General features: G+C 36.3%; 1 protein-coding gene across 1 annotated transcript; it reads right to left on the reverse strand.

Moving 5' to 3' along the window:
* Positions 1-2,047: 2,047 nt before the first annotated feature.
* On the reverse strand, positions 2,048-17,462 carry LOC127842443 (potassium voltage-gated channel protein Shaw-like). The gene is made up of 5 exons (XM_052371950.1): positions 16,730-17,462; positions 15,849-16,034; positions 8,436-8,657; positions 3,425-4,660; positions 2,048-2,273 (listed from the first exon to the last, which is right to left on the reverse strand). The coding sequence occupies exons 1-5, from the start codon at positions 16,874-16,876 to the stop codon at positions 2,091-2,093; spliced, it is 1,974 nt and encodes a 657-aa protein (XP_052227910.1). The 5' UTR covers positions 16,877-17,462; the 3' UTR covers positions 2,048-2,090.
* Between the last annotated feature and the right edge of the window lie 214 nt (positions 17,463-17,676).

Genomic DNA, 17,676 nt, shown 5'->3' on the forward strand with positions numbered 1-17,676 from the left:
AAGTTAGGCAACATGTCTCATGTTTGGGCTTGGTTTTCAAACTTAATCGAGTTTTTTAAAACACCAAGTGATCTTCGTATGAAGGTTTACTATGAAACACGAAATATAGCAACACTGCGCTCTGAATGTAGACTGTTAGTATTAATTATATGCTTGGTTTTTATAAGCTATAGAGTGCGTTGTATTGTAAAAAGTTTCTAACGATTATCTATATAACACTTAAATAGTTAAATAGCCGTTATACACACTTAGCAAAGCAATCATGCACAAAATGTACACACAATCCATCAATTCAGCTATAGTAAGTGCAACCGTCTTTAAACAATTCAACACTTTAAACAACAAAGGAGTGTTACATACGTCAACTATATCACAGTTGGTTTTGTGATGTCTAAACTGGGCTTCGCAACAATATATTTCAAAATGTGTGTCGTTTAAAATGAATTGATCACAGGCCGGTTCAGAATTATCGACCAGCACTAATAAGCCGCTGTTGAGTGTGTTTTCCAATCCATAAGCGGTAACCAATCTGATCAAATACATTGATCCGGGTAAAGTGATACCTGTCAAATGGGAGGAAATCATTAACTCATGATCAGCTAATTCTGCCTTAGTCAATTAACATGGGCCGGAAAACATGCTGTCCGCGTTTAGTAAGGCCAACCACACAATGACGCAACGTAATCGAGTGTTTATTTTATAGAATGGAAAATGGTTGAAGTATTGCCTTCTTGTCGTAATTTCACCAATCAAAACCCAGGCATTATTCCCTAGCATGCTTTTTAATGAAAAATACGGGATGCAATGAATGTTCATTTCATAGTCATAAATAGTCAATACCAAATGCGCGAGAAATTGGTTGTTCATTTTTTTTTTAATGAAACATTATTACACGATCTCGACCATGAAAGACGATTGCTAAATAGAACAGAATAGTCCCTGATTTATCGTTTTAACTCATTTATGCCTAGCGTCTAGAAAAAAGGCCTTAGCAAACAGCGTAGACCCAGATGAGACGCCGCATGATGCGGCGTCTCATCAGGATCAACGCTGTTTGCTTAAAGGAATTTCTGTAAGAAATATTCTAAATATAAAAATTAATAAACTAGACATCCTAATTTTGGAAATACATTGATCCAATTTAGAAGGATGGGAGAGTCTACTAGGCATAAATGGGTTAAATCTACTTGTCTGCTGTACAGCGATGAAGCACATTCTTTATACATTAATTTGATTTCATTAAAAAATTAATATTTTTTGCATTAGCTTTCAAATGCGATATTAAGGCGGTGGTTTGCTTCCTTTGAATACAATAAATAAAACTAGCTCGCTTAACATCTCTTAATAAGAATACCATTTTCATGCGCAAGAATCTAATTATATATATTATAATTATAATTATAAATGCACTTTAATACTTAACGCATCTTTAAGCAGACTTGTTGTGTACCTAGTATTTGAATGTTAACCTATGAATGAAGGCTTTTTAAATTTAACGCATTTGATTGAATATAAAAACAAAGAAACTATTTAATCGAGTTTTTTTAATTTACAGATTATTTTGGAATGACAAATCACACCATGGTTTTACCATAAATAGCTAATATATAATTGACGAAAAATGTGTTGAAGCATAAAAAGCATATAAAATTATAACGATATTTATTAAAAATGGGTAAAACATATGTCCTCAAAATAGTTTATATTGTTGATAAGGAAACGTTAATTAAATAAAAGTTCACAATTCGTGCAAAAGATTTACCGTGAGACAATAGAAAAGCTTTAACAGAATTGTAGTTGCTTATACAAAACGACATTTTTTTACATTTGAAGTTTGATTGCAAAACGAATAAAACTTTTAATAAATATACATGTAAAAAAATGATAGTCCATAGTCCTCACGAGCATAATGTTCCTACTAACATGTCACGCTTCGACAGGTTTAAAATGAGTTATTTATCAGTTGGAAATTTTGGTTTATAGCATCTAAAAAACTAAAAGACCAAATCTGACACAAGTTGGCATATTCCTAGCATTTTTCGTACGCTTTGCTGATGGAAAAGTATTCATATAAGACACTGTGGCCGTTGCTAGGTTACACGTCTAGCTCCTCCCCCGATCCGTGTTCGAGCGTCTCTTGGCGTCTGTTGGGTCTGCTGACGTTTCGCTTCACGACGTTGATTTATTTGGTCAAGCTGACGTTTACGTTCTTCCTTACGGCGTCTGTCGGCGTCGGCGATGTTGCTTAGCAGCTGTTCCGTTTCTTGGATGTGCTGGAAGAGTCAATGTTGTTATTGTATATGAGTGCTTTTATATCTACAAATTTCATTTTATAAGAACGAGGTGGTCACTGTTCTTTTTTTATTTTCATTATTAAAGATCATTAATGATGTCTCCATCACTGTATAATTTTATGCGGACCGGCAGGCTAACTAAGTATATCGCTTGATTTATATAAATCCACAAATTCAATGCCTGGCCCAATTACATGACCCAATAACGTGTGTACTTATAGAGTTCCCATATTGTATTTAAAGAGATTTCACAGATTTTGTCAGGTATTGGAGCTTGCCATTAAATGCTTTATATTGATTAATGTAAACACTGGATCTAAAAAATCCAGGGAAAAAAACAAGAACAAAAATTAAAGAAAGAACAAAATAACCCTCAACTGGGCCCGAACCACTGACCCTGGAGTTAAAGTTAACAGCCTAAACCACTCGGCCATCCGTGCTCATAAAATTAATGCTGTATTTTACACTTTATATAAGCAATCCTCGTAATGTCACAAAATATAAAGACAACAACAGAACTCTTTAAATAATTGATTCGTTTCGCGTTGCAACGCTTTGTAATTTTCAGGTTTTTAAATCGTCAAAAGATGCTTATAATGGCTATTTTAGAGCATGGTTTATGTTCAGTATAACTGTTTCCTCACAAATATCATAACAACAACGAAAATGTGCGAATCTGAAACATTTTTTTAAATTTTGTCAATTGACCATAACGTGAAAAGGTCCCATTAAAGAGTGACAGTATGGTAATCAATAGGTACAATGCCGGTAGCTAATGCCCACAGTCAGTGCATCATCTCAGATATTAAAACATAGTCAATACACGAACGAGAATAACACATATTTTAAAAGTATACATTGACAGTTATGTATTCTCTGCAACCTTTGCAAAGAGACAATCAACTTTGCAATCTTTTTCGATATCATAATCCATTCTTAACGCTAAATGGCGTACACTTTGATAAAAACAATTGGTTTATGCAGTCAAAGCGATGATAATACGACCAAAAGGGACTTATGCCATATACAAAGGCGGCGGCTAGTCATACGTAACTTAAGAGCCATTTTGCATAAATAATAAATAACCTTTCTGAATGCATCATTTACACGAGAGTGATCCTTTCTCTCACCTGTTCCGTACTGATGCTCATGTCAGAAGGCGTTCCCGGGAGACTCGAGGACGTGGTGTCGATCAAAGAGAAGTCAATACTCTCCGATACGGTCTTGATCTTTTCTGGTGTTTCCACGGGCGCGAGGTCGGTCGATTCCCGCGACAAATTCGGATTGCTGTGGACGTCATAGATAACCGATGGTTCCGCAATGCCGTTTCCGAGTACCATGGTCACATTGTGTCTCTTAGGAGGCGTTGTTATAACCTCGTCTGTCGCCTCTTGGCTACAAGGCGGGTCACGTGGTGTGGTCACGTTATTTATATTATTAAAATCTGTCTTTGTTTTATTTTTCTCGCGTCTCCACTTCAGCTTTTGCAGGAACTCCAATGACTTTTGATTTTTCAAGAAAATCTTCCTTTTTAGTTCTTTTCTTTTATGCACAGGTAGTTTAATTCGACTCTGTGCGTGTGAATAGTACAGTGTAAAATTATTAACGACTATGGGCACAGTGAAAGCAACCGTCAGCACGCCGCAAAGTACACATACACAACCTATGAGATACCCGCCCTCTGTCTTGGGGACAATGTCGCCGTAACCGACTGTCGTCATTGTGACCAGCGCCCACCAGAAGCCCACCGGTATACTGTCAAACACATCCGGCTCAGCATAGAAAATCATGCTTGCAAAGATCAACACTCCGGTAAACAGGAACACAACAAGCAACAGCAGCTCTTTCGTGGAGACCTTTATGGTGTACACGAGAATTTTAAAAGCGCTGTAATGTTTCATCAGTTTAAATATTCTGAGAATTCGTACTGTCCGTAACGCTAGGAAAGCACGGAACAAATGTCCGGTCTCTTTGGAGGCCCCGTAGGGATCTGCTAGCTTCAATATGATGGCTGTCAGATGTGGAACCAGACACAAGAAGTCGATTACGTTCAGCGGACCTTTTATAAAAACCCACTTCTTGGGAGCGATAAACAGCCGAATGCCGAATTCTAATGTGAAGTACACGGCGCACATATAGTCAAGGTAAGTCATCGCAGGATGTGGCTCTGTCTCACCAAACGCGTACCTGCCCTGTGTGTGTATCTCTTTAACACAGTGGTCCTTAGTTGGGGACCAGTAGTGCTGATACACCGAGGCATTGTGGGCCACGGCGCCAGGGATGGGGACGCGGAACCAGTGGTAGGTCTCCATGCAGAAAATGGCGATAGATAGCACGACAAAAAACATGGATACCACTGCATAAATCTGAAACACAGCGAAGAAAAATCTTTTTGATGTGCACATGTATTTGCTTTGGAGAAATTGCAAAGTGTACCATAAATTCGACTTTCTGTATGAAATGATGGTTTTCTGTGGTATCTTAGGATTTTAGTTGTATATTTAATATACAAATAAGGATGAGTATGATAAAACATTTTGAATGCTTTCCTAAAATACAAGTTACCATCATATCGATTTCTTGGCCGATTTTGTTATGGAAAGTTCTATGAGCATAAAAACTAAATCAAAGACAGATATGCTGTTTGGTGCAGTTTAATATACAATAATGGTCCTCAATTGACATTGGTTTATAAAATAAATGATTTTTACTTAATAGTAATACTGTAACTTTACGTACCCGCATGTCGTAAAGATGTTTATATGAAGCATATTATGGGTCCGCTCAAGTGCATAACACTCCTTTATTGACATAATGAATATAGTGAGTTTAAATGATTGCTCTTGCCTTTTGTCTTTTTTGTGAAATTCTATTACATTGAATTTCAATAAACAATGATAATTTTCAATATCTGAATGGTATATATATATATATATATATATATATATATATATATATATATATATATATATATATATATATATATATATATATATATACTTATTTACATTAATCATCAACATGCATTTGCTTTCTATAATAAAGGAACACAAACGCTCCATTGTCAGTAACACTTCGTCACTTTCTGTAAATGCTATGTTGCCTTAGAAACAGAATTCATATCAGTCTGATCGCAAAGAGTTGCATATTAAAAGAACGCAATATTATATGCGCAGGTAATAGGTTTATGTAGATCTATATGAACAATATACAGTCATTGAGAACCAGGGAACATTTATGTACATAAATCTTAATTGTAAACGGTTTCAAGAGTTATTGTCATGAACAACAAAACACGTGACAACTGAAACTAACGGTGAGCTTTCGTCGTCGACATTTACCTTGTGAAAATTATAGAGTCAACATACTGCCCAATCTTCGTGAAACTGTATCGAACAGTTGTCCCAGTTATATCAGAGTTTAAAACTGGGCCATATAGGATTCAAACCTAGGTCACTATGTCAAAGTAAAGAAAAGCTTTTAAATAGGTAATACATTGCAATCGTCACCAAACTAGCTTAGAGTATTAATCACAATTACATCTTAGCTTCAAATACTATTCAGGATCTTTGAAAAACTTTGGGGCGAGGCAGTTATCCATACAACGCTAAATTTAAATGTTGTGAACACTTTAAAAGTTAGATTGTTTTCTTTATAATCGTGAACATTGCACAGAATATCTTTGCCCATGATATATCGGTCTAGTTAGAAAATGGCCCATGTTGATTGAAAAACAAGGCCTCCGTTGTTCAAAGCGGTTTTCTTTATATAGCTAAAAATCGTTTTAAATACTAAAGTGGAACATTTTTGTTCGTTGTTCAAGAAACTTGCTCAGGACATTTGTCCTATTGTAACCTCAGCAAATGTCAAAGCTGGCGTGCATGGGTTTACAATCTTAGTCACTAGGTCAAATTAATGAGCAAAAAAGTGAATTGTCTTGAGGTCATATTTATAGCAAAATGCTATGAAATCTTGAGTGAGTCAGATCATTTATTCAAAAGATTGTTGATCAAATTCGAAACTGAGTCACGTGAACCAAAACAAAACTAACTAAGTCAAATTAAAGAAAAAGCTTGCAAATACTGTTTAGGTTACTTTTACACTTAAACATTTGTCCAATTATATTTGGCTCATGTTTTACATATGGACCATATAGAATTAAAATTAAGGTTTCAAGGTCAATTAACAGGAAAAGCATGTGAAAGCTCGAATTGCAACTTTAACATTGTCTTCATACAACTTGCTTAGAACATGTTTCCCAATCATATGGAAACCGAGTTTGAAACTGGGTCATTTGTTTCTCATTTGATATGTAACTTGAATAAATTGAAGAAAAATCTCGTGACCACTACACATGCCTCGTCTCGATATCGGACCAATCTTCGTGACAATTGGTCAGAAAATTTGTCCAAATAATATAGCGACCTATTGCGTAACACTGCAATGTGAAGCCAAAACCGCTCTATGTCGTATTAAAGAAAAAGCATTTAGCACTCCTGAGGCCATATTTATTTCCAAATCTCAATGAAACATGGCCTGAACATGTTGATTAATAATATATTCGCCGACTGATGATTCACGTACTTTAAGAAACATTTGTCAACTTGAAGTGTAGCAGTTTTTTATGTTGTTATAATAAAATAATAATCGCATTTATAACACAATTATCATCTTGAAAATTGTTAAGGAGATTAAACAAAAGTGTCGCTCAAATAGTACGATAAACTGACTGAACTCGAAAATTATTGTATACATTTTTTTAAACACATGGCTGCTAGCGTGTAGAAAAAAGGCCTTGGCTAACAGCGAAGACTCAGATGAGACGCCGCATGATGCGGCGTCTCATCTGGGTCTGCGCTGTTTTCTTATAAGGAATTTCTGTAAGAAATATTCTAAATATAGAAATACATATACTAAACATCCCTATTTTTGGAAATAAATTGATCCAATTTAGAAGGATGGGAGATTCCACTAGGCATAAATGGGTTAAATACGAAACCAATTTAACGCTACCTGCTCAGACCAGTTATGTTCAGGTTAGATCTTTATGGCCTGTTGCATTCTAATAAAATATTTAATCAAATCAGAGCCGTTGTTCCGTGATTATGCTCCCGCGGATGCTGGGTATTTATTATATAAATATGTTACTCAGGAATACGGCGTTTGATTGATTTTAACCTCAATTATGGAGTCACCGCTTAACAGACAATTCATTAGATATTATTTCGCCTGCCATATCCAACCGATTTTACCAATTGGTTTTCCTATGTTGGCCACAAACCACTGACTAATTAATTAACTAAGTATCTTAGCTATTTAAATTGCATGTATAACCATTTTGTAAAAATTAGTTTAGTGTTTCGTTTATCCGACCATATTAAAGTATCGTAGTGTGTTTCAAAGTCTAAAACATATAATATACATGCGATTGTAAATAGAAATGCACATGTAAATTGCTTGTTAAAAATTTCAATATAAAATTAATCTCAAACAATCAACTAAATGTAATCGATTTTACTTTACTAAAGAACATAGCACCTTTCATTTAGTTATTTATAAAATGTTCTGGATAATTATCTTTCTTCAATGGTGTTAACTGAGTGTTATATTTCTAAAATTCTGAGCTTTAATGGGCAATATAAAGCGAGCGTATATAGCAAAGCTATAATACATATTTAGCCATATGCGGTACACTAAATATATTATAGTAACTCAACTTTCTTACTAGTTAACTAACAAACATTTTGGTTGAAGTATGGTACAAATGTTATATTCGATAAGCACCACTATTTCAAGATAGTCCCTGTTGGAAGTTCCTAGACGTCGTTGTATAGCCTGAATCACTAAACTGAACTAAGCGCTAAGTGAGTCCCTGATTTAACCACAATTGAATCACATTGGATAACGTGTCATCCATCTATTGATTCGTCCACCATTTCAACATGACCCCAATTATATTGCCCAATTATATGTTCCATATGAGTGCCAGTTTCACTCTCCGAAACACCACGTTTCCTGCTGTATCAACAACTTGTGCAGCACTAGATAATCTGTATCGCCCACTTGTGTATCACCTGAAACATTATTTCACCCTACCGAGCTACTTTGCACCCCCATCACATCACCTATCGTATCACTCACCTTTGCACCACGTGACATTGACGGCTCCTCCATGAACTGCCAGACACGGTGTTTAAACCTCTTGAATCCCGTGAGTTTTTCTTGCCACGCCTCTTCGTCGTTCTGTTGTGTGAAGTTGTCATCCAGGGCGGCCAGGGTCTCCTTGTGCTCCTTGTACTTGCTGTAGTGGCCCCAGCAACACGGCTCGATGTCCAGCTCAGTGAGGCCCCAGAAAATCAGCTCCTAGGACAGAGATTAAACAGATGTTAAATGACCCGCGCTCTGTGAAAAGGGGTTTAATATATGTGCGTAAAGTGTCGTCCCAGATTAGCCTGTGCACTTTCAATTCCGACAATTTCTGCCTAAACTGGATTTTTGCTAAGAAGATACTTTCTTGAAACGAAAACTATAATGAAAGCGGAATGTGTCGTCTTTGATTAGCCTGTGCGGACTGCACATGCTAATCTGGGACGGCACTTTACGCACATACATTAAGCCCCTTTTTCACAGAGCACGTCTCAAATATATTTCAGAATAAGACAACCACGAAGCGAAGTCCCGTGAACTAAATTGTGACCAGCATCAATGTTATCGTCTGCTGGGATTAAACATCTCCGGAGGCAGACGTGAATCATATTTTAAATATCATTATGTAAACAACTATAGGAATCAAAGTCTGGATAATACAATGACATGAGCCAAATCTTACTCTTTTATAAAAATAGTCGAACATACCAGGTTAACACTAGTATGCCTGTATAAAGTGACTAGATTTCTTAACGCCTTCAATCTAGAATCTTCGTAGTATCTTACTGAACCGGTTTATGAGGACCAGTTCAACGATTTTACACTATCTATCTATCTATCTATCTATCTATCTATCTATCTATCTATCTATCTATCTATCTATCTATCTATCTGTCTGTCTGTCTGTCTGTCTGTCTGTCTGTCTGTCTGTCTGTCTGTCTGTCCTGTCTGTCTGTCTGCGTCTGTCTGTCTGTCTGTCTGTCTGTCCTGGTCTGTCTGTCTGTCTGTCTGTCTGTCTGTCTGTCTGTCTGTCTGTCTGTCTGTCTGTCTGTCTGTCTGTCTGTCGGTCTGTCTGTCCTGTCTGTCTTGTCTGTCTCTGTCTGTCTGTCTGTCTGTCCTGTCTGTCTGTCTGTCTGTCTGTCTGTCTGTCTGTCTGTCTGTCTGTCTGTCTGTCTGTCTGTCTTCTGTCTGTCTGTCTGTCTGTCTGTCTGTCTGTCTGTCTGTCTGTTCTGTCGTCCTGTCTGTCTGGTCTGTCTGTCTGTCTGTCTGTCTGTCTGCTGTCTGTCTGTCTGTCTGTCTGGTCTGTCTGTCTGTCTGTCTGTCTGTCTGTCTGTCTGTCCTGTCTGTCTGTCTGTTGTCTGTCTGTCTGTCTGTCTGTCTGTCTGTCTGTCTGTCTGTCTGTCTACTTGTCTGTTCTGTCTATCTATCTATCTATCTATCTATCTATCTATCTATCTATCTATCTATTCTATCTATCTATCTATCTATCTATCTATCTATCTATCTATCTATCTATCTATCTTTCTATCTATCTATCTATCTATGTATCTATCCATCTATCTATATATCTTTCTATCAGGGCTTAAGTCATTACGCTTTTACTTATGTAAATTATAATGGAAATATTTTATTGGAAGACCGTATTATCATTCTGACCGTTTCTGGACTTTCCTCATAAGAGGTATCAAGTTTTGCGGTTAATAGATGATTCTTTATGCAGTAGTATACAAGAAGAAAGATTTGTCCGCATTCTTGGAATTTCATACTAAGAGGTTTCAAGTTTTGCGGGCAATAAAATACTCTTAATGCAGTAGTATAGTAGTAAGAGAGATACTTCCGCCTTCGTTATATAATAACTAATTACTTTGATGTTTTTATATTTATGTTTCACCAATGCATTAACTGCTTTCTCTTGCAAATAATTATTTTTATGTTTACAGCATAGCAAAAAAACTCTATCTGCTATGCTTCGTTTAACTAATTAAAGCACGAGTCTAAATGAGTTACTTTGTTTCAATCAATGACACTGAATGGTTAGTGTTTTTTATTCACGCTCTTTGTAACACATACATGAAATGTTTTGACAACCAACTGACTAGTTTATTATGTTTGTCTATTGAAAATAAGTCATTTCAGATAAATTATTGCAATTTTATACAAGAGCTGTCGACGAAGGATGACACATGCCTCCGAAGATGCTCTGATTGGAAGATGCTTTGATGGAAACATAAGGTTGAAACAGGATATTTGTCAGTTATTTATAATATCAGTACCATTACAAATGAGCGGAAACGACAAAAAATCTCAGTTTTCGATAATTCAAGGGCCGTAACTCAGGAGTGTCTGAGTCAATTTGGCTGATTATGTAACTTGACGTAGATCTTATCGCCTAACACATTTTCATGAAGTTTGGTGACGATCCAATGACAATTACTTTAGTAATTGTGTGAAAACGCAATTGTTTGATGATACAAGGGCCGTAACTTAGAAGTGACTGGGTAAATTTGGCTGATATTCGAACTGGACCAAGATCGTATGACCTTACACATTTTCATGAAGTGTGGCGAAGATCATATGACATTCGCTCGAGTTAATGAGCGGAAACGAGAAAAAAAACGCATTTGTTCGATGATTCAAGGGGCATAACTCAGAAGCGTCTGGGTCAATTTTGCTGATTATCAAACTTGACCTAGATGTTATTGCCTTTCACATTCATTTTCATAAAATTATGTGAAGATACAATGACAATAATTTCTGGAGTTATTGAGCGGAAACGAGAAAAAACGCAATTTTTCGATGATTCAAGGTTCGTAACTCAAGAGTGTCTGGGTCAATTTGGCCGATTATCTAACTTGATCTAGATGTTATTGCCTTTCGCATGTTTATGAAGTATTGTGAAGATACAATCACAATTGCTGGAGCTATTGAGCGGAAACGGAAAAAAACGCAATTTTTCGATGATTCAAGGATCGTAACTCAGGAGTGTCTGGGTCAATTTGGCCGATTATCGAAATTGACCTAGATGTTATTGCTATACACATTTTCATGAAGTATGGCGAAGATCCTGTGACATTTGCTCGAGTAATTCAGCGGAAAAGAGAAAAACCCAATTTTACGATGATTCAATGGCCGTAACTCAGGAGTGTCTGGTTCAATTTGGCCGACTATCGAATTTGACCTAGATGTTATTGCCTTATACATTTTCATGAAGTTTGGCGAAGATCTGATGAGAATTGCTTGACTTAATGAGCGGAAACTAATCCGAACGGACAGACGGATTAACTAACTAACGGACGGACGGTGCGATTTTAATATACCTCCAGAACCGCTGGTTCGGGGGCATTACAAGACTACCAGATTGCATCTTCTCTCTTAAACGAATGTCCGCGATCAGCATCACAGTCTCGGATATAGTTATTCATAATCCAAAATACATGTAACGCCACCTTTGACGCAGAAAAATTCCCCATTGTTTCAATAAAATACTCCATCCTCCAGAAGTTTATATTATCAAAACATAAATATTACTTACAGTCGGAAATATGTATGGAAGCGAGTCTGCATTTTTATGTGTTGATTTAACTGAAGTAATTGAGGTCATGTGGTTGCAAAATTTAATTTGAAATAATTGACCTTACGTTAACAGAGACTGGCAAAAATAAACATAAGTTACGATCATTGAAAATTAAGACTTAGATTAACAATCTTTACTACGCAATATTCTGTTAACGACCAAATAACATTTCAATTAAATGTATATTTAATGAACACTATATCTTGGAAAATATCTGCAATAGGTGGAAAGCGATTGATTGAGATTGGATACAGGATATTCCACGCAAATTACATAGACTTTCCGGTACGCTTTTGCAAGAATACTCTGTCGCCTTTTTCAAGCAAAGTGTGTGTACATTGTATTTCGAAGAAAAACACACGCATACAGATTCATCAAGTCTTAATTTATCGATCAACCTAATCATCTAATAAATTCACTTTATATCTGTTTATTAGGTACCAAGAAATTTCAAACGATGCAACCGGAAATAAACGCGCTGAAGGGTTCCTATGTCGATAGTTGACAATGCCCGTTAATGCACGACTGGTCTGGGACATTGCCAATATTGCATCGCCATTGATTTTACCAAGGTCACATTCAGAACCGTTTCACGCTTAAGGCGATTATTTTCTTTTCGCGCACGGTGTTTATTGTAGCGTGTTATAGGTCGGGAATTTAAATGTTCACTTTCATCTCAATGCTGTACTACTTTCGGTTAGGGTGTATATATAGAGAATAATAGGTTGGTGACGTGAATGGAGAATGGTTATCTGGCAAGTCGGAGCAATTTGGCTCACCCGATAAGATCCTCCGACGAGCCAGATAACCATTCTCCATCTACGTCACCAATCTATTATTTTATTTATCCTGTCACATTAACAACATTCGTTGAAATGTTTCTAAAATATCTAGTTTTCGAGTATTTTGTGTTAAAATATTTAATATGGTAAACATCACGCGCGAAAAAAACATTGTGACGTCACGTCAGGCAAAGCGCTTACACAGAAATCGAGTTACTCGTTATTAATTCAATACACAAAAACGAAATTATGCGGTTTAAATAATAATGTTAAAACAAACAGTTTCTCCGTGTTTTCTATCTGGCCTATTACTTACATGAGTTAAAGCGCAATTGTTATTTGATATATTTAATATGTACTTCCTTTACGTATTATTATTTGTTTGTGAACAATATTGTACATGGCTTATGCGTGCACGCTTTTTTTGAGGGGGGGGGGGGGGGGGGTAAGGCGTGGGGGGGGGGGGGTAAGGCGTGGGGGGGGGGGGGGTAAGGCGTGGTGGGGGGGGGGAGGGTAAGGCGTAATAAGAAGCATTTCTTTATTACATTGTTACTGCATTGTAATTACTAGGAAATGCAATATTATGTCTGTGCATGTTCAAAAGGTTAGATTGTGAAATTTTCATTCAACCCACACCTACTACACCTTTCTAAGAAGGTATTTTATTTTTTTTACAGAAAATCCCATGACAGATTAATGGTCCTTTACAAAGTTTCTCTTTGAATGGATTCAATGCGAGAGGATATATGAAGCCAGTGGAGTTACATAATGATCATATTATTTTCCGGACATTTATCGTGTCAGCCAATCAACCAGTTCAAGCTTGGGAAGAAATTGACGCCTTATTTAATGTTCTTCCTGTTACCAAGGTTGTTCATTCTGAAAGCGTTGAATTTTCTTTTCCAAGGTGGGTGGTACCATAAACCCCATGCAACAAGCAAAACATTAATGGCAAACTGTTAAAAAAAGTTTAAATGACTCTAAAATTGTCGATCGTTTGATCCGCGTTCTATGATAACTTTGCTTTATGCATTTGAGTATATTGTCGACCCAGATAAGCATGTGTCCGCAAAGCTTAACCCATTTATGCCTAGTGGATTCTTCCATCCTTTTAAATTGGATCAATTTATTTTCAAAATTAGGGATGTCTAGTATATTTATTTCTATATTTAGAATATTACTTACAGAAATTCATTTAAGCAAACAGCGTAGACCCAGATGAGACGCCGCATCATGCGGCGTCTCATCTGGGTCTACGCTGTTTGCAAAGGCCTTTTTTCTAGACCCTATGCATATATGGGTTAATCAGGGACGACACATTCCACTTTTATGGAATTTTTCGTTCAAAAGGAAGTGTCTTCTAAAGTTTGAGCGGAACGTGTTGTCCCAGACTAGCCTGTGTGGGCTTCACAGGATAATCATGGACGACACTTGGATATATTGTTTTCCCATTATGATCGACTTATGTTACCAATAAAAGGTTGACACAACACGTATGTATGTGGCCCTTAACGAAATAATTACACATTAAATACAAATAATGTAATCTTACATTATTTCGATACAAACGAATATATATAATAATTTTTGTATTCTCAAATCATATGTTGCTAGAATATAATTATGACCTAAACGAACTCGATATAAATTCTCAATTTAATATTGCGTTTAAATTTCGACTCATTTATTTGATTGGAAATGTTACAAAATTTATTGACAGTGGGATTTCTATTTATAATAAATAACCCATTTATGCCTAGTGGACTCTCCCATCCTTGAAAAATGGATCAATTTATTTCCAAAATTAGGATGTCAAGCATATTTATATCTATATTTAGAATATTTCTTACAGAAATTCCTTTAAGCAAACAGCGCAGACCCAGATGAGACGCCGCATCATGCGGCGTCTCATCTGGGTCTACGCTGTTTGCCAATGCTTTTTTCTAGACGCTATGCATAAATGGTTTAATAACTACTCTGGTTTTATTTTAATCAATTTACGCCACCGGTTGTTTTGCGTCCCTATATTTCTACATCCAGGTGCTTGAAACACAGAAACAATTGATTCATAGAGTCTATAAACTCGTCAAGTCAATTATAGCAATTCAATCTCTGTATCAATTGGAATAATATTTACCTTCATTTGTAAGCGAAATTCAATCAAATCTATGGCCAAAGCTCTGGTGATTACCCGGTATATTAAATTCTAATTCTAATTTGAAGAGAGTGTTTTTTAGGAGGGTAATGGTGGAAAATAAACAATACATTAGTTGATAGACATACTTTTTCGTACCATGTTTTAACAAATACCAATATAAAATGGCGTTTGGGATGAAAACCAGGCTCAATACTAAATTCATGATCAATGTGCAACGTGTGGTTCTATTTTTTTCCATTTGGTCGTCAAGTATCCACATGTTTTCGAATTCTTATATATTTAAATTTTGGCAAATATAATTTCATATATACCCTGTAATTGAAACTTGTCATAATAATATTATTTTCTATCATTAATACAACTAATCACTGCAAATTACTAGTATAAAAGATTTTTCTTATGCGTATAAACATACTTTATATACATAACAAGTAAAAATCGTACTTGCAAAATTAATTCTTAAAAAAATGACAATTTAAATATCATATATGAACCGTGCTCTGTAATAATGGGGTTTAATGCATGTGCGTAAAGTGTCGTCCCAGATTAGCCTGTGCAGTCCGCACAGGCCGATTAGGGACAACACTTTCCGCTTAAACACTATTTTTGCAAACAAGAGACTTTCTTTAAACAGAGAATAGCATAAAAGCGGAAAGAGTCGTCCCTGAATAGCCTGTGCGGACTGAACTTGCAAATCTGGGACGACGCTTTACACGCCTGTATTAAACCCCGTTGTCACAGAGCACGGCTCATATCGAATTACCAATGACAACCCTTTTTTACAATAATTCAAACACGTTAAAACGTATCACCTAAATGAATAAATTAAACAACACTTTTAATGTCATTCACCTATATATAAATATATACATATACGACATGTAATAGCATACCCCCTGAATTATGTTTCCACAGAAGTTCTGGTCGGTGTGAAGCTCCTCTGTCCTGTAATAATGCATGACCATCTGGAAGACCCCGGGGTGTCTGTCAAAGAAGAACTCCTTTCTTTGGCGGTCCCATGTGCTATCCGCCTCCCCCATGACGGTCAATAAGGCCAGCCGCGTTCCGGGGATCCGCTCCTGGAAAGCAGTTACGTTTGTTTTACTCGGGCAAAAGTCAGAGTTATTTAATAAAGTTGTGAGTACGTACCTTGGGTGAAGGGTTCCGAAATTAAGTTTCTTTGAGAGAGTGAAAGGATCGGTTGGATCTCTAAATAGGCGCCGCGTTGTGAGAAAACTGGGCCTAATGCATATGCGTAAAGTGTCGTCCCAGATTAACCTGTGCAGTCCGCACAGGCTAATCAGGGACGACACTTTCCGCTTTTATGGGATTTTTAGTTTCAAGGAAGTCCCTCTTCACTGAAAATCAAGTTTAGGCGGAAAGTGTCGTCCTTGATTAGCCTGTGCGGACTGCACAGACTAACATGTGACGACACTTTACGCACATGCATTATGCTCGTTTTTCTCAGAACACGACTCATATGATTATATTCAAGCTCTCGGAAATCAGACTAAAAGCATGTGCGTTAAAGTGTCATCCCAGGTTAGCATGTACACTCCGAATATCTTATAAAATTATATATGAATAGTTATGCATTCTTTTATATATAAATATATTCGTGGTATTTATAAAATAATTACTTTCGAAGCTAAGTCAACGAAATAATGAAATAAAACACACGATCTTGCTTTGTATTGCAAGCAAAAATCAAAAAGCGTAAACTATATTTAAAAATAGATATGGAAACCATACCTATTTAGCAAACAATACTCACCAGAGTACTACGCCATGTTTCGAAAAGTGTGCCGCCAACGTTAATCCGTATTCGAGTGTCGTTATCCGTGACTTGTTCACCGTCCGTCGCAACAGCTCGCTTCTTTTTTATAAACTCCATGTCAATTACACAATCTGTCGGAGGCATTCGTCTTCAAATATAATATAATTTTCTAGACATTTTGTTCCAACACACATTGTATTTGTTTTTCAAATTCGATCTTATATATTGTTAGAATGTATATGGTATCAAACCAACAACTGTATTGGCTTGTAACTAATATGTTTAAATCTCAGACATATTTTTCCGTGCTGATTACATTTACTAAAATCCTAAAAGTGTCTCAGAAAATTGGTTATATATATACACACTTTTCTGATAGATACCATAACCGGTATTTTGTTGTGGTAGTGCAGATTCATAGTTCAACGCCGACCTTCGTACTTTTCTCCTTGTAAAGCACTCCTCTGCAAAACCTATATTAATATTTTACCATATTAGTAACGTATTCTCTTACTCAAGCATATTAAGACCAGTCTACTGCTCCTTTAAAGTCTATGATTTTCAATATATCACATCACGTAAAAGTTTTAACGCCATGATCAATAAAACATTATAGAAAAGGCACGAATTAAAACATGTTACAAACAACCGATCGACTAACCACGGTTGCTGACTACTGCCACCTATGTTAGTCGCGTTTCGCTTTGACAGAAAACGGTTTCATATCAGCCTCACTTGTCGATATTGACAATTTAATAGTTAGACATATTTAATCACGTTCGGTCTCCAATAAATAGTGGAAGCCAATGAACGAGTTTTGAAAGTCATATTTACTTTTTAAATTTAGATTTACATTATTACGATAGTTAAACGATAATGGTTTTTTTTTTGTCACGGCACAAATAACGGTTTTGTGTGATGAATGTATATAAATGTTAAAGTTA

The sequence above is a fragment of the Dreissena polymorpha genome, chromosome 8, assembly GCF_020536995.1.
Source record: "Dreissena polymorpha isolate Duluth1 chromosome 8, UMN_Dpol_1.0, whole genome shotgun sequence".
Taxonomy (NCBI): domain Eukaryota; kingdom Metazoa; phylum Mollusca; class Bivalvia; order Myida; family Dreissenidae; genus Dreissena; species Dreissena polymorpha.